This window comes from Paramormyrops kingsleyae, chromosome 16 (genome assembly GCF_048594095.1).
Source record: "Paramormyrops kingsleyae isolate MSU_618 chromosome 16, PKINGS_0.4, whole genome shotgun sequence".
Lineage (NCBI taxonomy): Eukaryota > Metazoa > Chordata > Actinopteri > Osteoglossiformes > Mormyridae > Paramormyrops > Paramormyrops kingsleyae.
The window spans coordinates 30,626,906-30,650,620 of NC_132812.1; the positions used below are offsets into that span (position 1 = coordinate 30,626,906).

Genomic DNA, 23,715 nt, shown 5'->3' on the forward strand with positions numbered 1-23,715 from the left:
CACAAACTTGTATATATGTTTGCATTTACTGGTGAAGCTGTAAAGGAACAGAGGGATCAATGATATTTTTATTGAATAGTGTTGCTTAATTGTCAAACTGAAATCATGAGCTTTTTTTTGCTATTCCTGAAGGACACTGTGACAACTAATAATTTCAAATTGCTTTATTTTCTTATGCATAAATTTGCATGGACATGCTGAATAATTCATTTAATAGTTTTCCTAGATTCATGCTGGAATTCTTTTAATGGTTTCCTAAAAACGCCTGCTGTTTTTCCAGCATTCCAGACTGAAACGTGCTTCATATTCTGCTGGACCTAATGTCATGCTGCACAGTGCAATCTAGGCTCATCCTGTGGTGAAGAATCCTTTTCAATGTCCCATATTAATCGTAGATTATAGCGAACTGTCTATATATAGACATTTTCTAGGACTTGCTCCTATCTGTCCAGTGAAGTGAAAATACAGATGTGTTGTTGTACGTAAGTAATTTTATTTCCATTTAAAAATACAGAGCCTCATGCAACTGCATTGTACAATAAAATAACTTATCACCATCAATAAAAATGCGGACAGGAGTCTAGAACAAAATTTCATGTAATATTGACTTTCTGAAGCCGTCTTTTTGTTCTTAGATGTAACACTTCCCTGGTCTTCAGTATGAGTTCGTGCTTTGTTGGGATGTACAGGACCCCTAAAGACCAGAGAACGGTGTATTAACACCCATTTGGGAGCTCACCTTAGGAGCCTGAGAACCAAATGGCTTTAACCAAATGTGCTTCCAGAACAAAAGTCAGCTATCGATAGATAAGGAAACTAACATACTGAAATACAACCAGAAGATTATGGTGTATGTGAACTACCAAAAAGACACCAGAAGTAGGTCTTGGGTTGGAGATCACGGCTAAGCACCTCCACCCCTCGTCAGTGTCGGCTTATATACATTTTTTTATTTATTTATTTATTTATTTTTTAAAGGAAAACTCAGTTTAAATGCAGCAGTTCACTTGAATCATTTGTCATTGCGGAATTGAACCTGTACTTTTATAGTGCTCCAAGTGAATTCGTTGAGAAAGCAATTAAAAACATGTAATATGTATATGTGGGTTTTCTCAAGTGAATATATGAGAATCTCGTTGTTTTTAAATATTTTCTTCCCTAACAAATAGCCCTTTCATGATGATTTGGTTTTAATCAGTCTTGGAACCAGGACAGCATTATGATTTAGGGATCCCCTCCTTCTAAGGAAGTGGAATAACGTGCCTTGTTATGAAAGCTGTTTCCAACATCCGTCATAATTAAAGTTAGAGTTGCCTTGGTGGTTCCTGACAGTTATAAGCTTTGTTTTCCTGCTCTGGGAGACACTGGAGTTCGGGTGGTTGCCCTGTGGCACCGGAGTATCATGCTTTCTTAGGAATTCTGCATCCTTTTTGTGACACATTTTTTTTGGCGGCATTTACTAAACCCATAGATATTTATGGTCTTAATTTGATTGTTACCCCAAACTTTTATTTCCATATTAAGACAGGAAATACACTCTAGTTCTTTGCAGGGAATATGTACTTCTAATGTTACTTGGCAGACTGTTCCCATGATAGGTTGGGTGATTCGCAACCTAACAAAAAAATCAGTACGGCTGTGAAAACAAATGCTCCCTTAGATAATGTTATTACAGCTGAAAATGTTCAAAGGCGTTACCTTTTCAGTGAGTGGTCTGCGGCATTTCCAAATGACAAGGTTCAGCACAAAAATGTGGATTTTATCTGCTATTGGCTACACCATCACTTAATGCTTCTGTGGAGTGAACAAAGTACTGAGGAGTGGAGGATGATATCGGAGAATATATGAATATCATTTTTGTTTTGCGTTGTAAGACTTTCTGGAAAAAAATGTCATGCTAAATTCATATTCTCATGTTCCCATTCCCAGGAGTGTCATCCAGGTGCTTCTCCCCATGTGCCAGGAGACTCTACTTTCTTGGGAAGAAGGCAGCAAGCCGTTGTTTCTTAATGGGGAGGATATGTATCTCCTGAGAGTTGACCTTCTTGAGTTTGATTGGTTTGCTTTTGGGGCTCTTTTTAAGGGCGTCATTGGGGTCACATGGTTCAATCTGGGCTTTGATGCTGTAGCGCTGCTGAAGCATAGGGTCTTGGTTTGCATCTCTCTTGAAAGAAAAGTTTTTGGTGGAGACACCCGAGATGCCCTTGAGCTTTCCGCAAAAGATGGCGGGAACTGCGTCTTTGACGGACACGATGACTTTGGCCGTCTGGGAGGTGCTAACGATTTCAATGTTCCCGCTTCCACACTTGGACTCGCAGCCAGACCGGCTGCTACTGCTGTCCACCACCCACTTGTGCTGCCGGCTGAACTCCAGGGATGCCAGTCCGCTCATGATTTTGGAATCCATGTTCTGTGTGCACTCCATGGGATGAAGAACTTCGAGAGATAAGGCAGACCCTGTTTTCTCCTCACAGGAATGACCAGCCAGAGCTGTGTCTCCTACTGGCAGCTCTTTAAGATGTGTTTGGATACACGATTTTCTCACACTGGCCACCGACAAGTCAAGGACACTATCTTGTTGAAATAGGACTTCCTGCTTTGTTTGGATTGGGCGGCCTTTCACAGAGAGATCCAGGATGTCTCCCACAGTGTCTGAAGGACAGAATGTAGACGTCCCTGGTGGGTTGTGCAAGGTCACTTCCCTGCTGTGTTGTGGTAAAAGATTAGGAATCGCTCTGGTCTGCGTACTTTTGTCCAAAGTGCAAGTTGGTTTGGGTGGGTCTGTGAAGCCTTTGATATCATCGTTCTGAGGAATGGGAATTGGGAGTGGAACTGGAATGGGTAAAGGTACTGGCAGGGGGACAATAACTGGATAGGGAACCAGAAGAGTGGCTGGAGGAACCAGTGGAGACAGTGGAGAGCTATAAGGGTAAGCGAAAGGCAGTTGAGGGAACATGGTTGAAGAGAAGGCATCAGGAGCAGAGGTTGCTGAATGGCAAGCAGAGGTGTTGAGACTGTTCTGAGAGGGGAACAAGTCCTGCAGGACTGCAGCAAAACCTGGGTTCTGAAGGAGGGGCAAGATGCCAGATTCCAGTGCTTGTGCACCTGGTTTCTGGTCCAGGGGTGGAGCCTGGCTGAAGGAGAGGGATGAGTTCTGGCATAAGATGTTGTTCTGCAAAGATATCGAAGGACAAGTGGCCCCCTGCTGAAGCACTGGGGAGTTCAAGTGCTGGAACACCTGCTGTTCCAGAACCAGAGGCAGTGACATGGGGCCCTGGCCGGTCATCAGGTAGGATGCGCTGCCCGCAGGACTGACCTGGGGAGCCGCCCCCCCAGCCATCTGGAGGTGAATGGGCAGTACGAGCGGGTTGTCCCCCAAACAGATTGGTTGCAATACAGTTGCAGCTACTTTAAGAGCTACCCCCCCCGGAGTGTCTGTGGCAGGGCTGACTATAGAGTTTGCTGGGACGGCCACCAGGGGAGTAAGTGGCTTCTTCATTAGGCCATTTCCGTTAATGTTCCAGGCCTCGGCTGTGATCAGCTGAGTCATTCCACTGTCTGACTTCCCGTTTCCATCTCCTACTCCTCCACTGCTGCTCACTGAGCTCCGTGGGTTTGACATATCCAGAGGCACGGTGGGTTGGCCGTCTTTATACAGGTCCTCCATAACTGCTTCCCGAAGATTCAGTAGCTTCAGATTCTGAAGGATCGCATGGTCTTCAGTTGTTGCTCTCTTGTGTGCAGGTTCTTGCTGGTATTTGAGCACTTGAAGAAAAGGGAGATGAAAACAACTTATCTGAACATCATTTGTGAATTAATCTAGATGACATGCAGCAATAAAACAGTAAAACACTAATGCCCTATTATTAACTGAACATAGACACTAACTTTTATCTGAATAATTCTGGTTGATAAGTGCAACTGCTTTAAGGTTACATGTAACCTCAAAATGTCTGTCAAATGACACAAGCAACCTGGACATTGTTTCATATGGCCTTGTATAATCTTGTACACAGCCTTAGACAGAACCATTCATACCATAATATTCCATTACTCAAATAGTTATTCTTTCCCCAAGGTACATCAACTCACCCTTTCTGCTTCAGGAAAAAAAAGGGTCATTAGTCACTTGAAAAATAATGATTAAAAGCCCAGTCACTGATATGAAAGGTCAAACAAATCCCCTCCCCCAGGCTTAAGTAGACTGCCGATTCACTCTTGATTTCATTTTCCAGACTGCGGGGGAAAGAAACCGCTATCATTGTGTGATGAGTCCTTGGCTTTATCTGTGTGCAATTGATCAACCTTGAATCAAATTTACAAAGAGAGACAAACAACCTGAAGATTATTCCACGTCATGTGTATCGCTGATAGCCCTCCACCCGCAGTGAGCTGCAAGGTTCGGCAAAGAGTGACACCCAGCTCATCATTAAAGGTAGTTTGTTACTTTTTTTTAACGATATACCCTGTTTTCTCAACACCTCTGCTTGCCATTACAAATTTCAAGAACACAGGATCCTTCACAATGTTACAAAGTAGTTAACTTTAACTGGCTCATACAATGCTACAAGTTGTGTATACACATGCTTTCTTTGTGTATGCGATACTGTTTTTCTTTATACAGTATTATAGACTACAGATACACCTTTGTTACAATTTTACAGTATGTTTCATTGATTACTGTAACAACATTAACAATTTCAAATACCTATATGATACAAACTACAACCAACATTTATTCTAATTTAATCTATATTGAATGCAAAACTCAATAGTTACCCAAAGACAATGAAACTTATGTAATGGGGACCTACTGAAATATTCTATGCAGCCTTTTCAGTGCTGCTTTGACACATTGGATTAACGTCCTTCTCCTTGGACGCTCAACAGCCTGGATTTTGTGCCAAGATGGTACTGTCACTGTATTTTGTCACTGTCCGTTGTCCCTGGCCCTAAAAGCACTGGAAAGTCTCTCTGAAAAATCACAGCTCTGCACCAGGGAATGGCTTGGATTGTTAAAGAAAAGGCTACAAAGGCAGCAGGAAGCCATGGGCAAGGGGGGAAATGGTGAGAGAATAAAAGCTGGTGTTGCATTCACATGAATTTGGATCATGGAAGTGCATGGATTGGATCTGCGTGCTTTGAAAGGTCGATGTGCTGATTCTGTCCATCAGACAAGACCAGCCAGCTGGCCAGGGAAACGTGCATCGATGAGAATCGACCGTGTATTTATAGAGCACAGCGTTTCAGCTTTGTGTCGCTGAATCAGCCCAGCATCTGTAATCCTACTGGGTAGAACATGCCGTTTCACTTCGAGTAAGAGCTCGGGGAGATCATGGTAGACGACACATACACAAAGGCAGTCATCTTCATGGTCTGTGGCTCTGCTTTGTGTCTCAAGCATTTTCTTTGCGGTTTTTTTTTTTTGTTTGTTTTTCATTTGAAAGCTGACATAGATAAATTAAATGAAAACTGGGAAAGGCAGAATACCAGCTGAAGTGCAGTGACTGGCCCCCACCCTTTCCAGCTGGCCTAGTAACGGACACGGCCGTGTGCTATGGGTTCTGGGACAGCAGTCCTGTACTATGAATCCCCTGGGACGGCCCTGATCTGACAGCACGTAATCCAGACAATCTCCTGGCAGGATCTTCACATATATTCCATGCTGGTTTCTTCATCTGTTGATGATACGGCCTTTACTCAGTTCCCTGCTGAAGGACTGCATGTTCTGAGAGCTGAAAAGCTGATCTCCACTCACTGGGAGCTTAGGGGAGGAGATCTTATTAACCTCACAAGATTCGGGGCACCCTGCTTGACCAACTGTTCCACTCACAGACCCTCAGGCTCAAGTATAGTGTGGTACAGAAAGGAAATTAATATTTTTTTTATATGAAAATATCAGGTCTACTTTTAATGTCCATGCCTTTGATCACATGATCACGTTCATGCTTTCAGTGATACTTCATTACCTGTTTGGAGATTCCCTCAGACCCTGCTTGTTCTCCATATATCCTGGCTCCATAGCTATGACACTCCTCTGAGTCATTGTTCCCACTCCCCAATACAGGAACACAGAAGAGGAGGTCCTCAGCTATAATTAACTGCCAAAGCAACATGCTTTTAATTAAGTATGAGGTAAAGTGAGCCTGAAAGGGACGGACATTCGAGAACGGGCTGTTTTTAAGAGTCAGGGTTGTATACATTACTCTTACAACCGTATAATTCATTGTCGTTTATTAGTGTAATTCACAACCTTTGTTGTACAAGAAAGAGAAGGTGCAAGTTTCTTTCAATAATAAAAAGGACAACAGAATGGTGAGAATCCATGTGCGCAAGGAGGAGGACATGGGCTATTAAACTAACTGGCTGTTGCATTTGCTGAATGATTAGGGAAGTGCAGGTCAACTTCCTTTCCCATCCTACTATAAAATTCCTCCTTTCCTTGAAGGGTTCACTCCTTGAAGCCATTAGAAAAATAAAACGTCTTCTGTTCCCATGGCATTGGATTGTAACACAAATAATTGCAATGCAAAATTAGTTTGTTTAGAACTTTTCCAAAGTAGCTGGAAAATTGAGATTTGTGGAAGAGCGGCAAGAGTTTACTTGCGGAGATGCAGAGTGAAGACCGATCTGGCATAATGAACTACAGAGCGACATAGCCAGGAAAGCAATCTTACCCAAAAAGTCATACAATTAAAGTTATGTCTCTTCTCATTATCCAAAACATTGATAAAATACTGATCGTTTGCTAAGGAACCATACCATCTCTTTGTCACCATCTGCTGCTAATAGTGTGTCATATACCTCAGACATCCACCGCAGCCAAAACTAAATATTTCATCTTTCGGTTATTGTACACGACAAACAATTTATCACATGAAAATCTTCTTGTTCATGCAAATGCTCTGGCGTCAGACTACTTATTCCACCAGATGCCTTCATTTTAAGGTTTTAACGTAACACTGAGTATTTAAAAATATTCCGTAACAAGAGCACAAAGAGTCTGCTCCCTAAATGAAGCTATTCTAGGAGAAAATTAAAAAGATCTTTGGAAAAGTTTTTTTTTTCTCCTGACTGTAAAGATGATAAATATTGATAAATATTTAAATCAATGTTCATTATTGAATCTACCTTCAAATAGTTTAAAATCCAACACCTCCTCCTCCCTAGTCATATGTCATAAAATTGATAAAGTCGTCTTGACTTCAGCAGAGAAATCCTCACATGACATAACATGTAGGCCTACTGTTACCTGAATGGTCTTACTGGTCACATCATTTTCCAATATTCTCTATATGGTTATCTGCTCTCTATAAATATGGATGGAAAGGCAGGCAAGCAAGTAAGCTAATCTCCTGAAGCTGAACTGGTGAGAATTGGTTATATTCAAATTTCAAAAATATTTTTTCTTAAATGAGGTGTTCAACTGCTGCAATGCTAAATGGCAGCGTACACTTTTCCAATGAAATATTTGTGCTCCAAATTCCAACAAAAAGATAAAAGCTTAGAGACCAAACAACTGTGACCTTTTAGGATCTATGACGCTTTTGTGCAGTGCTTACAATGGCTGAACATGTTGGGCTGCTTTATTCTCTGCTTACATGCTAAGAAAAAAAAATTGAACAATGCCTTTCGGTATCGTAAAAGAATTAAAAGACTAATATTCAGCTTCAAAACCACTGTTCTATATGACAATGGAAACGTGCAGGGGATGCAAATATTACTGTTACTAATTTTCGCTTCCAAAAAATGAACTAACCCACCAATAAAATGAATGAGACAGAGATGAAAACAATGACAAGATACTTAGGCGGCAGAGCACGTGGTCACTGGCCACACAGATGTCGACAATACATGCCAAGAAAAGTATTGCATTTCCTAAATAGGATAAGTAACGGGGTGATGGAACAGTATCTCGTTTAAATACGTATGCATCCATACACCCATTCATTCATGAACATCAACATTTTTAAATACACATACAGGCCTAACTAATTATGAAATCATATTAAATAGGCCTGATAATTATTAAATATTTATGTTCTTCTGTAGCAGACGCAACAGTTTACGCATAAAATGTTACAGAAGCAAAAAAAACAAAACCAAGATAATCTGATTTTGCCGGTAGGATTCCCAGTATTACTGGTTTCTGTAAACTGCACGAGCAGCCTGTCCATGAAAGGTTGCCCCGTTTACGCTTATTATCTATCATCTATTTTATTATTTTTCTTTTTTTTAGGGTTATAAAAAATTGATGTATTCGGAGCAGCGCAGTTCAACACGCCTGCATATTACCGCAGCACTGAACCTACGGCTTTCTGTTAATAGCATAATAACGCAGTCATCAGGGGAATAGTGTGCAATACCCCCAACAAAACCGAAACCGGCGTCAAAGGCAGTATTGCACAGTGAAAAATAACCTAAGCGTGGATTATCCTCTAATATCCCGTGCGTGTTCGTTGCACGTTTATCCTTACCAGCCTTAAATTCGATCTGGTTGAATAATATACTAAATTTAAATGTTCAAAGCATATGCTTTGTATAAAACCGATTGATAAGATACACGCACACATAAAGAAACACAAGCATGATGCATATGCAAACGCTTGGAAACAGTAGCAGCACGCTACAGTTGCTGTTAAGGGAAATAATTCCTGTAAATATGTAAGGTTATAATTGTTTGTCAATGTAACTATATCATCACTTAACATTTAATTATTTTGGTCAAATAAACTGCACATATCAATATTGTCATTGGTTTTTAATGCAAACGTACGGGCTTAAACCTACAGCAAATGTCGTACGACAGTGCGATATCACAATTAGTAATCACACTCAATATTTTAAACGGTCGCATCTACTAATCGCGTATAATTGTAACAACCCGCAGGCATATTAGCAATAACACGTTCGTTTTTTCATATTCCCCATAATGGTGGGCTCGGGTTAAAAATGTCGTTACCTTAGTGTCAAATTCCGGTCCCAGAACAATACAATTTGCAAGTGGAGGTGCCTTCAATTACACTTCATTTGCACGGCTAGCTATATATTCTCCTGGACATGCAGTCCGTACGGTAATTCTTCATTTTTTGACGAGTACCGCTCATGCCGTATTTTCCTTTTTGAAAACAAAATCGATTACTGTTGTCAAAAATACATAATTGTATGAAGTAAATAAGACGAAAACTAAATTATCGGTCTGGTATGAAAGGAGCAGGCGCTGATAGGTCCGGCGATTAAAGCCGCGTCTCTGGGTGCAGCGGAGAATGCGCGAGCTGAGCAGCGAGCGGTGGGGGCTGCGCCGTGCGGGGATTTGCTCTGCGCGCGCAGCGGCGGACAGGGGGACCCGCGTTCACCGGCATCGCCGCTTCAAAACCAATAGCTCTGACGCGTTTGGAAGACGGGCGTTTATGACAAGCTCCCCGTTATCATGGTCTTGACCAATATAACAACAGCTAATAAATGTCCACGTCTATCCATTCTAAGAAATATCATTTATTTTTTGGTGCAGTTAATTTCTGAAATTCTTAGACTGAAAAATTGTTGTTGGTTACTCATAATGTAACAAATTCAAATGAGAAGGAGAATCAAGACGGTTATCAATTATGTGTTTTCATCTTTTGGGTTTAATTAGTAGGTTTTGGGTGCCTTTGTGCATAAAGTGCATTACGGGGAAAGACTGGGCAGTAGTCAAGCGAGAAATAGCAAATCGATCTGTGACGCTTTGACATATGATCACACATCTGTCTGAGCCTGGACCCTAGAAAATGGCATCTGAAGATCCTTGAAATTATTACACCAAACTACAGGAAAAGCCCTTAGCTTTAATTAAGATTTATGCTTTTGGTTTGTCTTGATAAGTCGGAGTTGTTCGAACAGTCACAGGCCATCATTCATGACTTACAGTGCAAAATAATTGGACACGTAGGTATAGAAAATGGATAGATGGATGGATAGACGGGTTGATGGAATTTTCCCCTTGCCCCTGGAAAATTACTTGAATAGCATTTATTTTTCTGTAAACTGTCATATCCAAAAGCATTATTTTTGCTCTGCTTTTTATTGTTAGAAAAAAACAAAACAACAAAAGAATAGATTTCTATTCATCCTTCTTCCAACTGCTTTTCCAGTACAGAGTTGGAATGAAAGAATATATTTGGCTCTAATAACTGAAATACTGCCATCTATGCTGTTTTTTTTCCCCCAAGTATGACCTTCCATGTGATATTTAACATAAAAAAATCTGACACACATCAAGGACATACTGTTTTTGAATAACAATCGACTCACAAAAAGATGACTTGCTGCCTCTTTAGTCTTGCACCTATTCCAGCTCTCTGGATGCAAGTGTTTGACTGACAACTAATTAACATACATGAGGCGAGGTGGCATTAATCAAGGGCTTCCTTGGCTCGAAAAAGCTCTGCACATCAGGCTATGCTGCCATGACAACGAGTGCTGTGATGACGAGCTCTGTGGTGATCGGATGGAGCCAGAGCCGAGGCAGTAGGCTGCCTCTCTGCTGCTTGTGTTTGTAGGGTGATGAGTGAATCTGGGGAAACAAAGGACCCTGGGGACTTGGTATCAGTGAGCTCCAGCCCACAGCGCTGCCTGTGGGAAGGTCCAGCCCATTGTTAAAATGAGACAGCACTTAATAAACATTAATTAGACTCGGCCCTCCTGGCCCTGCAGCCGCAGAAGAGCCCTTCCCTGAGGTCCGGCTCAGTTTGTCCGTTCTTGACAGTACGTTTTGATCATAATGATTTCATGTGTTATATGATGGCAGGAGATGTGCTTAACGGTTTTGTGTGTTATTGCTATATTTATTAAATGAATAGTCCTATTATATTGTTAATTGAAATAATAGTTTAAGGGTATTTCTTAACAGGGAACAGAGAAGTGACAGCTTGCCTTGCCTGGTTCGTGTATATGTGTGTGTGTGTTCTTGGTGATATGTCTGTTGATTTCTACTCTCACTCACATGTTGAAACAGTTCAATGTCTCTTCAGCTTTTATGTTGCTTAATTTGAATCAAGTTCCTTTTCCAGTTTTAAAGGTGCACGGCCACCTGTTTCACGGTGAATGAGACGAGTATAAACGCGCAGGGACAATGTTCCACCTAATTCCTGATGTGAAATCATCGTTTTTATTGCATGAAAAACACCATCGATGTTATTCAGTGTTTAAAAGTAATCTGAGAAATCGGAGTGACAGTGTGAAAGAGAGACTTTCGGATCCCCGTCTCAAAAAACATAAAACATCTGTGCTGGCAGATGTGCTCATGCTTTCAAATTTAGGCTGGCTGCTCCCTTCATGATACAAGCCTCCCTGGTGCTCTGCTGCCCATCTGGCTGCAGCTGCAACGCCTCTGCAAACATCACTGACTTCTGCTCTTGCTTCCAGTTAGTGTGAAGGCCGTTGGGTGACAATACGGTGTCCCTGAGTGCCACAAATGGTTAAACATTTATATATAATATTTCTAACTGCATTATAAAGATATACAGTGCTATAAAAAGACACACAAAGTGCTGAGTTGTATTCCCTGCTGCTGGATGATTCTCTGCTTATAGATTAGTTTTTTTGGTTTATAGATCAAGTCATTTTGTTCCTGTGACATTGTTTTACTTACTGGATAAAGGGCATTTGAATTTCCCTACAGAAGGCCTTGCCTTTTTATCCCCAATCATACACTTTTTTTTTACAATTAAAATCTCTGAGTAATCTTACTGCTAGTTTTATTGCAAAGATTGATTTCTATTGGATTAGAGCAGTCTTTCTAAAATTCAACAAGCTTTCAGTTCATGACACAGTATTTATTAACACACAGCTGCTTGCAATAAACAATTCTGCATTGCATCACTTTTTCTTTCAATTAATCATCAATAGCTATTTCACAAGCATCTACAGTTCTTTGGATTTCAGGTTTTATTTTTGCTTTAAAATATCTGACTCCATGCAGATTCTACAACGTAGTTATTTTATTTTTTTTATATTCATAAAAATGTAAAAAAAAAAAAAACACCAGTTAAAGATGACTTGTCCTGATGAATACTGGTCCTCAATTTTTTATTTTAATAAATCGTTTCATGTATTTATGCATGTGGTTAAACACATTGTTTATGTGGATGATCTTTGTCCTCACATTATAGTATTGAACACAGAATGATAAAGTGAAGTTTAACAGGAGAATCTGACTCTGCGTGGATGAGAGAGGCAGGCAGGCCGGCTGGGGGACACCCCACTGTGTCTGGGACTGATCCTGGGTGTTAGGCTGGGTGGGGGAGGCTGGGAATGCCGGCTTTGGGGGCGGGGGCGGGGGCGGGGCAGGGGAGCCAAGGCGGCTGAGAGAAGGGGACACGCCACACTCATTTCTGCATCCATCTGGAGTGGTGCAGAAGGAGAGATTTTGCTCATTTGACCACAAAATGTGTCACAGATGGGTGCATGTAACACTCCTCAAATAATGGGATTTTCAGAACTTGATTAATGCACTTAAAAATCCTAAAGTGCTCCATAAAAATATTCAAGATACATAAGCAATAGATGCTTACAATTCAACAAATTTCATGAATCTAAATGGAATTCTTCGGGACCTGCAAATAATACTAATGCATCTTAGAAAACGATGCACCACGACGTAAGCGAGTATAGAACGAGCTCACTGTCATTTAAGCACTGAGCGAAAAGGGCACTTTATTTAAACTATCAGTGAAGGTCTCTGCTGTCCCAGGCAGTCCCCCCTCCCCCATTCTTCCTGCCTCAGTCTGCTTCTCCATTGTGTATCACCATCCACTTAATCAAAGGGAGAGGTAACGTGGCCTGATGGAGATGTTAAAAACATAACCTCAATTGCTGACGGGCACACTTGTATCATCATATTGTATTTGTAGACGTATATATAGGCACTGAATAACAAACACTGGTTATTCTTAACCAATATTCAACCTAACTGAATATCTTTCACACTAAACTTTGAAATCCACCTGGAAAATACAAATCATCATGGCGGTACTCTTCCGCCATCTATTGGATGAGTCAGAAATAGAAATTTTAATCCATTCAAGGACAAAACCCGAAATATATTATAAACTGTACATTCTATTAGTAAACATGACACCCGCGAAAATGTTATATTTAAACTAAAAAATCATGTCTAATCAAGTTCTCTTTTATATGGCAAGAATTTTTTTCGTTCAATATCTGGTAGAAAGGCAGAGCCAATCATACGCCGTCTAATCCAGTGACGCATTCTTCGCAGAGATTTCGGTTAAGGTCGGCTCTTGTCGTCTGTGCTGTATTTACTAACCTTTAAACTGCAACGTTATCTCCTTCATATGGTTTTTCCCCTTGTCGGGCTCCCGTTCAGTAACGTGTGCACTAAATAAAGAAAAATGTAAGTTTCCCAACCTTTATGATTGATTTATCGTTTAGTGCCTCGTTCAGTAAGCAAGTTTGGCGGTTTTGGTCTCATAGCGTATTGATGACTCATTTAATGGCATTTAACAACTTTTCTTAAGTGATGTTCTGCCGGGGTGAGCAAACGTCAGCCTCCATGGGAAAGCCTATGCCAGAGTACCTGAAATGAGACCAGTGGTTGAATCTAGGGTTCAGGAGGAACAATGCTGGTTGTGGTCTAGCTTTGGGACCACTGACCAAATGTTCTCCCAGAACATACTGTGGGAACTGTTGCAGGTCAAAGAGGTCCTATGGTGCCACTGTGTGTTATGTGGTCCCTCTGTGGATGTAGTAAGAGTTGTATCCACATACTTGGCACAACTGAAGTTGTCTGGAGATAGTCTTGGTCTCTTGGGAGGTTGTGTCTACTCCTGTAATTTTCTTGCACAAGATGTCCATGTGTAGCCATAACTGCAAGGGCATCTGGTGGACCAGAGGTGGCGTCCTTGCCATTTGCAACTGATGTTCTTTTTGGCCTCGTTCAATCAGGACCTCCTTATATGAAGAAGTGGGGATGTGACTTAGCGCCTCCAAATCCAAGGCTAAGGTTGGAGCAGATTTAGGGTGAAAGAGCACCTGACCATCTCGACTGGCAGCAGTAGCTCAGAAGAGACTCACAGTTTACCAGTCAGTTTGCATCCCTATCCTCACATATGGTGATGAGCTTCATTATTATTACTATTGTTAATAATGATAATAATAATAATAATAATAATAATAATAACATTAAGAAGAAGAAGGAATAAAACTCAGATGTGTACAGATTTTCAACGCAGTAACATTTATTGTCCCTTTCTATGCACAGTTGGAAAAGTTCTGGCAGACGGATTAGAGTAAATTTTACAATGAAATTTTCACAATGTTTACTAAAAAATAAATACAAGACTTAAAGTGTTGCACAGCTCAAAAATATACAAAGGCTTGGAATAAATGTAAACTTTGAAAACATTTTACAAAAGAACATTTTTGCAGTGATTTTTAAAAAGGTCATATTTACAAATTTGTACAAAAATACAAAAACTGATGCAAATCCGTTAACTTGTGGCTTTCGGATTGACTAGACCCACATGCTTTCAGTTATTATCCCTCTTAGTCTTTTTTATTATCATTATTTTTTTGCTTATTATCTTACCAACACAAAATTATTCCCTAAAACGTGTTAGACCAAAACACAGCTCAAACATCTGGCAAAAGTGCAGACGACCCCCCTGCTCCCCCATGTAAATGGAAACTCAAACAGTCTCTGGTATAAATAGGTTAGATACAGCAAGAGGAAAAAGCATCAGAGATTCCATTCTTTTCAGTGCAATAGTGTAGATTCAGTTCTGGAATGACAGTTTACAGAATTGTTGCCCATGTTAAGATGCCAGTTACATGTCCCAAAGGACTTGAAGACCGCAGTGATACAATGTGATTATTTATCTATTTATTTATTTTATTAATTTATTTGTATATAATTTTTTTTTTGACTGACTCACTGAAGTGGGGTGAAGCTATGGATGGTAAACTGATACAGCCAACCATATTTTTCTGGCCTGTTACAATGTTGGCGTAAGAGACATTTTAGTGATCTACAGCACCTCAATGATATTTACTATGATTACACCGAAACTATGCATTTCATAAGGTCACTAGTGCATTGGTGTATACAAATGGGTACTTCTAAAGGTAGCATGGTCACAACAGCTTAGGTCTTTGTGCTCTGATGAGGTCACAGCCCTGTTACATCAGCCAATCAGTGGCAAGCTGAAATATGGCTGCAGTCACGTGTTTGAAATTCAGAGCCCCGCCAATGTTAACAGCTGACTTATTATTTTAAATCATAATGATTATTTTTATTGTAGTAGTTTATATAAAGAGGGCAGAGATAACATCATATCAGCTGGTTTCACGTAAATCCAATTGGCAAGCCAGTATTTATTTATTTATTTGAACAGTGCCTGCTTATAAATCTGTATAATATAAATTTCCAGAATATCTTTATAAACAATATAAGTCTGGTTAAATACTCATTAAAAGTCTCTAATTTTCTGATCTCATATGCTAATTGTTATAGTTGTTGCTACATCTAAATATTTTAGTCAGATGTATGAAACAGCTCAATGCATTCTGAACACAAAATCAAACAGAGGGATAGAGGAGTCTTATGTATAATTTTCTATTTTAATAAAACTAAAAAATGGAACTTGTTCCATGTAAAAACATTACATGCAACATCTCAACTGAAAAAACAGGTTTCAATAAACAGCACCTGTTCAATTAAGCGATACCTCCATACTTAAAGTTGTGCTCTTCCTTTCTCTAGGAAATGCTGAATTTTTTCTACTTTTTGAACCTCAAAACTACAGCCATGTGTGAGAAACAAACATGTAAACACAGCCAAGACGAATGTAACTCATGTTGCAGTCCAACAGTGGGCGCCATGAGTCATATGAAAATCAGTGTATCAGACGCTGTGCTCAGATTTCTGCCGAGCTAGAGTCCTGAAGGATGGTGTTACCGTGGAGATGCGGAGAGCAGAGACGCATTGAGCTAATGCTGATGTAAAAACAGCTCTCACTTCCCTTTGCTGCACTTTGTCATAATTCCCCTTTATTTAAAATCAGCTTAAATGTAGCTTAGCGATAATCTTGTATATCATTCACTCTTCTTTCAACTTCACCTACAATGAGCATCACTTCTGCATTTCTACGCTACACCTAATTTTGAAAACCCCGTTCCCCCCTTTCATCAAGTATTAGAAAAAGATTTTTTTTCCAGGTAATTTAGAAATTGGAAAAATATGGTTAGTATTAAAAATGTTGTACAATTATTGAAAGACACCAGGATTAGAAATTCAAGTCATATGAAAACGAGATATGGTCACGTTGCCTCATGCCTCAACACCCACAGTGTTGTTTTTGTATTGCGCGCCACTGAGGAAAAGGGAAAAGGCTCTTTTAAAAAACAAAATGGAGCCCGAGCACTTTTCACCCTGTCTGGGTCACTGCACGCCACTGCACGCCACTGGTGTGAAATCCAGCTTGGGTCCTCAGCATTCCTCCTATGCCAGCTGTGTCTGTTTCACAAATGAGTTTGTGTTCTCTGAATGTTTATCATTTTCTGAAAACTGTTCACCTGAAAGTCAGTACCTCCCAGGTCTCAAAGAAGAGAGTCTAATTCCTATGGTATTCACAGAATACACCAGGGATTTTCTATCTTTTTTTTCTGTGATTTCTCCCAAGCATTCATATTGCTTAATCATTAAAATAAATTTGCAATATTGTCTGGAGAATGTAAATTCTAGTGTAAAATGTACCTGAAAAAATGGAAAGCCGGTCGCTTTTTTTATTATACTCAGCTGTGATGCACCTTAGGTTACAAACATTAACAGTAAATAGGCCGAGTGATTAGCAGTGAGACAGCAGTGTCTGGTCAAGCAATGATAGGCTGCGCCTCATGTACCCATGAACCAGGGACAGCTCTCTTCAGGTTCCTTTTCAGCTCATGTCAGTTAATACATTATATATATATATATATATCTGTGTGTGTGTGTGTGTATGCAATGTATGTGCAGTTTATGGAAATGTAGTAATTTATGGATGGATGGGAGTATTAATCTTCATACATCTATATAAATTTATCTCACCTAGAGGTAACCTTGGGGATGATGAGGGCTGTCTCTGATCAAGTACAAAACCGATGTTAAGGAGCCTTTTATAATGGAGGTACCTTGGTCTTCAGTGATGATACTACGTGTGTGTGTCTTCATAATATCACTCATACTAGAACCTCCTTATGTAGAAAGGCCACAGATAAGATTGTCCCATGAACACCTGCTTCAGAATGCACACTCCCCAGACGATGTTTGTGTTTGTTTTGTCTAAATGCATAACAATGGACCTGAATTTTTTTTTATGCAACCACACAACTTTGTGTTCATATATTGTGGACCTTTAAGACATGGAATATTGTCTAAAATACATAGCATATACAAGTCACTGAAAAATGTTTGATATGATTTTGATTTCTAATGTGTTCTGATAGTTAAAACATGACAAATTTTCGGAGAAGCAAAAAAAAGCGATAAATGTAGTTTTTTCCTAAATCAGACTTCCTCGAATGTTAATTGTACTTTTTCCACCTTACTACAGCTCATAGGAAGACAAGCTGTCCGTTCCCCCTTTCGGTTTAACGTCTTTTTTTTGTTTCAGTCATTTTTCACGTACCATTTTCCATTTACTGAAAAAGCATACAAACTCAATACAAGATGTGGTATCTTTCATATGAAATACACATCATGATGCTAATCGAGATCAAGTGATGTATTGATTTTTATCTGTATCTTTCTTCTGCTTTTCTTCCTTCGGAGGTCGCGTGTTTAGGAGGAACCTTGTGAGGAGCGGTCATCGTGAGGGCTGCCATCGGAGTTCTCCGTCTCTCCTTCCGATATGGCCTGCATCGGCGTGGTGTATAGCCGGCTGCGCACACTATAGCGGCTGCTGCTGGCGGCCGGCGGGACCCTTGAGCGGCCTTGCCGAGAGGAGGCCGGCCCTGGGAATGTTTTTGGGTAGAAGCCCTCTGGGGTGGTCGTGGGGGAAAGACCGGGGGGCTGCTCGGACCCCAGTGGTGACTGCTGGGGGGTGGGGAGCTCCTCCGGTGACTGTGCGGCGTCGGCACTGAGGTCTCCCAAGGACTTGGGCGCGATGGGGCTCTTCAGGATCTCTGCAGCTGACATGCGATAACTGGAGTCCGAACGGCTGCCCTTCTTCAGGAGCAGCAGCTTGAACTCTTCGCTAGAGGTGTTGGACTTCTTGGCACTCCGATATATGGGCCCCGACGCTCGCTGTGGACCAGCTGGGCTTCCAGGAGACACCACGTTACCTGGACAGCTCGCTGGGCTACCCCCCGAGGAAGCACCTACACGGTTCTTCAGGTTCAGCTCTCCAGAATCTTTTCTGCCCAGCACTTTCCTTTTGGATCTGCAACGATAAAATGCGTATGCTTGTGAGGGATCTTGTGATTTAGTTTCCATTTTAACATATTCAGAATGCATTTCACTGGGAGAAACCTCCATCTGTGACACTGAAGATACAACAGACACACCTGTGGATCATAGCAAACAGATCCTCGGTTGTGCGTACTTTATTGGGTGACAAGAAAACAGGGTCATCTTCAGCTTTCACTTCATCAGTCAGCGGGGACCCAGAGTTGTCACTTGGTGTAGATTCTATGAAATAAGGCAAAGAGGTCACACGGTCACATTACACTACGGTCCATTTTATTAGGACTCTGATCCAATGCTGACAAAAGTTTTTGTTTGTTCTTCAATTATCTGATTGACTTTCAAATCCACTAGCTGCCCTAGTTTCTTGGCTATTATTCTGGTCTGACAAATACCTTTGGTAGGAGAACTACTTAACCGAAAAGATAACTACAAATACGGTACTATAGCCTTTGAGAAAGTCACACTTGATAATTTGCCTTTGACAGAATAATGGTGACTTCACTGAAGTCCTACTTTACGTCATCTATCACAGGGTAGCTGTAATTGTGATATCTTGGAGATGATGAAGTAAAAGCCATACCTTTACTGAAGTAATCTTCTGTGTCTGGTGTTGATCCCTCTTCTGTGTTGTCCAGTGAGGCACTTTTGGTCGGAATACCTGATGTCTCATATTCCTCTTCCCTGCTAATTGTTTCGTTGATTGTGTGAGCTTGCTGTGTTTCTGATTGATAAGTAATTACAGGCACTTTGTCAGGACTGTTGCATGCACCAGAGTTGTACTTCCTTGCTATCTTGTTTTTAGCTGGGGAAGAACCTGCATTTGTTGGATACAAAGAGGTAAATTCAAGGGCCCAGTCTGGGCTTGGAGGTTCATTCTGCTCCTTCTCTGATGAGTCACCAGGAAAGTAAGTGCTTAAAGCATTTCCCTCTTGTTCTTCAACTTCCTGGAGGCATGCTGCACCCTCAGACATCCCTGCATGGTCTGTGCCTCTCCAAGACACTGTAGGCTTGTGAATCCTGGGTTGGAACCTTGGTACCAGCGTGGATTCATGCTCTCTGAAAACTGTATCAGAAGGGATTCTAAACGGTGTCATAGCCCAGAACGGTCCCGGGACATTTCTGTCTTGCTTGTGTCCCATACTTTCATGATATGCTACATCCCTTATAGTGGGTTCATCATCTGGGGTAAACAGTGTTTGGCAGTACTCCTGAGAAGAGGGATCATTCGATTTAACAACTGCAAGTTTGCTGGATTCTGGAGTCTGGTGGGAGACTTGGGTGACTGCTGTTGGACACTTGGGCCAGGTAGCTGTATTAGGATTCATTTGGTCCAGGGATTGTTCACTGGACTTGATGATGGATCGTAGCTGGATAGAATGAAGTTCAATAGGAGTGACAGCCACAGAAGCTGAGCTGGGGACTTCAGAGTTATTAATACCAGCCTGTGCTACTTGTGCTGCTCTCATCTCAGCGATCCATGCGCCTGCTGCCCGTGCCTCAGCTGCTGCCGCCGCTGCCGCCGCCGCCGCCGCCGCTGCCTTTTGTTTGTTCTGGTGAAGAATGTGGATCTGGTTTCTGTGAGCTAAGGATTTGCTGGGAACATTGTGAAGAGCACTTAGGTCGAGATGGGTTGGAGGTATGAGTGGCAGCTCAAGGTCTCTTCTGGAGGAGGTGCTTCCCTCTCGGGAGGAGAACTGTTGGTGCAGGGAACAAAGGGAGGACTTTCTCTCTGGGACTTTGGGTTTCCTCTTGCCAGTGGTTGGGGATAAGGGCCCAGGAAAGAAAGCTGAAGGAAAGGAGGATGTTGGTGTTTCTGACTGGCTGGAGTACCCACTGGAGGGTGATGCCAAGCCTGCTAGCTTTTCCGGGGAGGCAAGCTTGAACTCATTTTCTACAGAAGGAAGAGAAGGTGTGGTGGCTCTGGATTCTGACTGAGAGTTCTGCGACTCTGAGCTCTCCACTGACTTGACGCATTCAATGACAGTTGTACCCGTAGCACTGCTGGAGTTGGATAATGATCGGTAGGGATCGCTGGATTTCAAGTCATTGAGGAGCCAGAGATCTGCATAGTCAGACTGTACAGCACCCTCATCCTTAAAAGAGTGCGTGTCCGCAGCGCTGAACAGAGTACAGTCAGCCATCTCGCCAGAGTTCTCCATAGCCCAAGTTACTGCTGGCTCGCTTACCATTGGGTTCTCTGACTGACCTGGAGAGCTAGTCAAGTCTAGCTGCAGCTTCATTTCCCTGGAAGACAATGGCAGATGCTGTCCGCTGTTTATCTTTGGTTCATTTGTGTCAGGAGCATTCGCACTACAGCTTATTTCCTTCAGTGACGAACTACGTTTTGGTGGGGATGGCTTCACCTTTGGTTTTTTTAAGGAAAGACAGCGCCTTCCTAAAGTTCTGTGACCGCTGTACTCTGGCTGACAGTATTTGTCCATGCTAGATGCAACAGTTATGCCTCGGCCACATTCAGAACCCATAGCTGCATAGTTATGAATATAGCTCCTGTTACCTTGAAGACCACAGTCAAAGTGCATGGAGGTATAACAGCCTTCTGTGTCTATGGAGTAGTGCGAACTGGAGTCTGCCTTTTCTGTTGGTGGTTTGTCCACGAAACTCTCATAAGTAGCCATACTTGTGAAACTAGGACAATCCAAGCTGCCCTGTTCCTCCCTGGAGCGAGGGGGACTGAAATCCAACCGACTAGACTTATCGTACTGAAGATGTGGGTAGTTCCACTCACAATCACTAGCAGTGCTGGTGCTTGGATCATCCAACAGTTCAGTTGCTGTGGAGGTAAAGGAACTGGCCCTGTAGCCTCTAAGCTGTGGCCGGTCTAGTTGGTAAGGGTCAATTGTAAAGCCAGTGGGGTCATCATTGGCATTAGGAGCTGTGTTGAGTGACAGCTCTGAATCACAGTGTGAAGATCCAGTCAGGGGAGGTGATGCAGCAGGGGGGATGGTCTCGGATGTCTGGGAAGGACAGGTGGAGCTGCTTCCACTCCAGTTACCACTGGAGGACTGGTGGTCCTCCTTGTGGTCTATCTGGCTGCCTAGCACTCCAGTTGTAGAGATGGAGTGAATAGGACTGCTGAAGGTGTCTGAGCTTGAAGAAATCTCACAACTCCCCATGTCAAATTTACGTGGAAGTCGTGATCTACCCCTCTCGACCCACGTGTGCTCCGGGCTTCCCCTGTGTTGGTTGTAATTTAGGCTGACCAACTGATGTTCTGGCATGACCTGGTCCTCAATGCTTTCTTCTTCATCCTTCAAAATCCTTTCTCTGGGCCCTGGCAGAAATTCCTCGGTTTCATAAGGAGAGAGCTCTTCATCATCGCTGTCATCATGGTTTTCATCCACGAGGCGGCCACCCTCCCGAGGCAGGCTGCGAGAACGCAGGCGGCTCCCCATAGTGGCTGTAAACATGCTGTCAGAGCCGTCTGGCAGGGAGGTGATATTCCCAGTGGAATGGGAGAGGGAGGTAGGGATGCCCTGGCCCCTCTGGGCACGAATCCGCCTCCGTGAAGGTGCAGCAATTAAGAAATCGTCTGTCTGGCAGCCTGAGTCCTTCGTATTGAGGCGGCCGGTGACGGAGAGCTCTTCACGGCACAATGAGATGTCAGGGTTATTGTGTACGATCGCAGTCCGTTCTCTTGCTACCGGAGACTCGTCAGAGTCTGGGGGAAGATCAAAGCAAAAATCTTATATTACAAAATCTGAAAAGTCAGTGGATGAAGGAGGACACCCTTTGACTCTCACTACCTCGCTGACACCGGCAAGCTTCTCGTTACCCTCCATCAAGGAAAACTGCTAAAAGCACATTCAACTGCAATTTACCTGTCTAATCACACTGGCAGGTTACGCTGGCAGCCATTCAACCTCAAGAGGCTTAACATTGGAAACTAGCTGCGTTTCTTCTAGAGGCAAAGCTGGTCTATTTCTCAGCATTTACACAAGCTCTACACAAAGAGGAAGAACCAGCTCATATCCTCCAGCATTTCCTACCAGAAAACCATTTTTATTTCATATAATTCAACGTTGAACATTTTTTGAGTTTCAAAAATTTCCAGTGATACTAAATTAACAGTGGACATTGAAAAAATAAAAATATGTTAAGGACGTTTCCTTTAATTCATAATTTATTCAACATTGAGATGCTAATGTTTTTATTCCAGTGTGATATTTTTCTAAAATATAGTGATGAGGATTTTCCAGATTTTTTGCAAATCAACATGATTCATCAGGTTGAATGTAATTCTGCAAAAAAAAACAGACGTGGAAGGTATTTTCTACTTTAAAAGCAATATTTAAACTATTTGTTTGAAAATCATTGAAAAATAAACATGTAAAATGTTTGTAAACAGATCTAACAGTCTTGACCAAGTCTGATCTGCTCTACGGTAGTAGCTTATGATGTGACAATAAGTGTATGATTTTTCCTTGGCTCACTATTCAAAATTTTCACATATTTATACAATAGTGAGCAAACCTGCATTCATAAAATAGTAAATATTTTATTTAGGTTTCACTAAGGGAAAATCCTTCTCCATAATATACAAAAAGTTTTTTTTCCTAAAATAAACCAAAACCCTTATCAATAAACAGTTTTACACAAACCATGACTACGTACGAACACAATAACTTCATGACAAGTTATGTCATGCAACGGCAGCTGGATGGATGACATGCAATATTTTCATTTCTAAAACGAGACTGCAATATTCAAGCATACCACATGAACATAGTCTAGAGCTGCTCAATAAACACAGGTTACTGCTACCATAATTATTATTTATACGTTCACCATGGTCAACTCTATAACTACATCACATCAATATTATATCAATATCATGAAGCAATGACAGTCAGGGCAAGTACTACCTTCTTGTTGCACTCGTCTAGGGATGCCAGATATGGTTTTCCGTCTTCTCAGCTTTCGTCGCCTTTGAAGTACCGACTGAGAATGAACAAGCGAGCAGCGGACACTGGCCTCTCTGTCAAATCCGAGCCCTAGAATGCACACGGCGCATGTGAGGAGTCCTTGTGGGGGATCACAGATACGGAGGAAGTACCCGACATGCTGGCTTGCATAACTTGATCAGCATTAAGTTGGTAAGGCTATAAATGTAGCATGAAAGCTATAATCCAGTCAGGGTGCGATAACTGCACAATTTTTCACAGCTTATCCTATAACACAGTGGTCTGTAACCTTTTTCTTACAGTGAGAGCTACTTATACAAAGAAAATAATCTGGTGAGCTACTGAGTTACA

At 41.7% G+C, this 23,715-nt stretch overlaps 2 protein-coding genes and 1 long non-coding RNA gene across 8 annotated transcripts in view; 1 reads left to right on the plus strand and 2 right to left on the minus strand.

Annotated features, from left to right (window-relative positions):
- Nucleotides 1-471: 471 nt before the first annotated feature.
- On the minus strand, nucleotides 472-9,262 carry LOC111850266 (retinoic acid-induced protein 2-like). The gene is made up of 2 exons (XM_023823983.2): nucleotides 8,963-9,262; nucleotides 472-3,765 (listed from the first exon to the last, which is right to left on the minus strand). Exon 2 carries the CDS (start codon nucleotides 3,665-3,667, stop codon nucleotides 1,970-1,972), a length of 1,698 nt encoding a protein of 565 aa, XP_023679751.1. The 5' UTR covers nucleotides 3,668-3,765; nucleotides 8,963-9,262; the 3' UTR covers nucleotides 472-1,969.
- Nucleotides 4,171-22,809, plus strand: LOC140578652 (uncharacterized). Its single transcript, XR_011982923.1, has 2 exons — nucleotides 4,171-4,435; nucleotides 17,807-22,809. It is a non-coding gene; the product is annotated as an uncharacterized lncRNA (long non-coding RNA).
- Nucleotides 14,214-23,715, minus strand: part of LOC111850264 (actin remodeling regulator NHS-like) — an 84,960-nt gene continuing 75,458 nt past the window's right edge. For 5 of the 6 annotated variants that reach the window (XM_072700340.1, XM_023823975.2, XM_023823976.2 and 2 more), the window contains 4 exons: nucleotides 23,326-23,454; nucleotides 19,023-22,121; nucleotides 18,541-18,664; nucleotides 14,214-18,416 (listed from right to left, as the gene is read on the minus strand). In XM_072700340.1, coding sequence (XP_072556441.1) covers nucleotides 17,816-18,416; nucleotides 18,541-18,664; nucleotides 19,023-22,121; nucleotides 23,326-23,454 — 3,953 coding nt within the window. In that variant the 3' untranslated portion in view covers nucleotides 14,214-17,815. The remainder of the gene's footprint in view (nucleotides 18,417-18,540; nucleotides 18,665-19,022; nucleotides 22,122-23,325; nucleotides 23,455-23,715) is intronic. The other variant, XM_072700341.1, reaches the window with a different exon arrangement.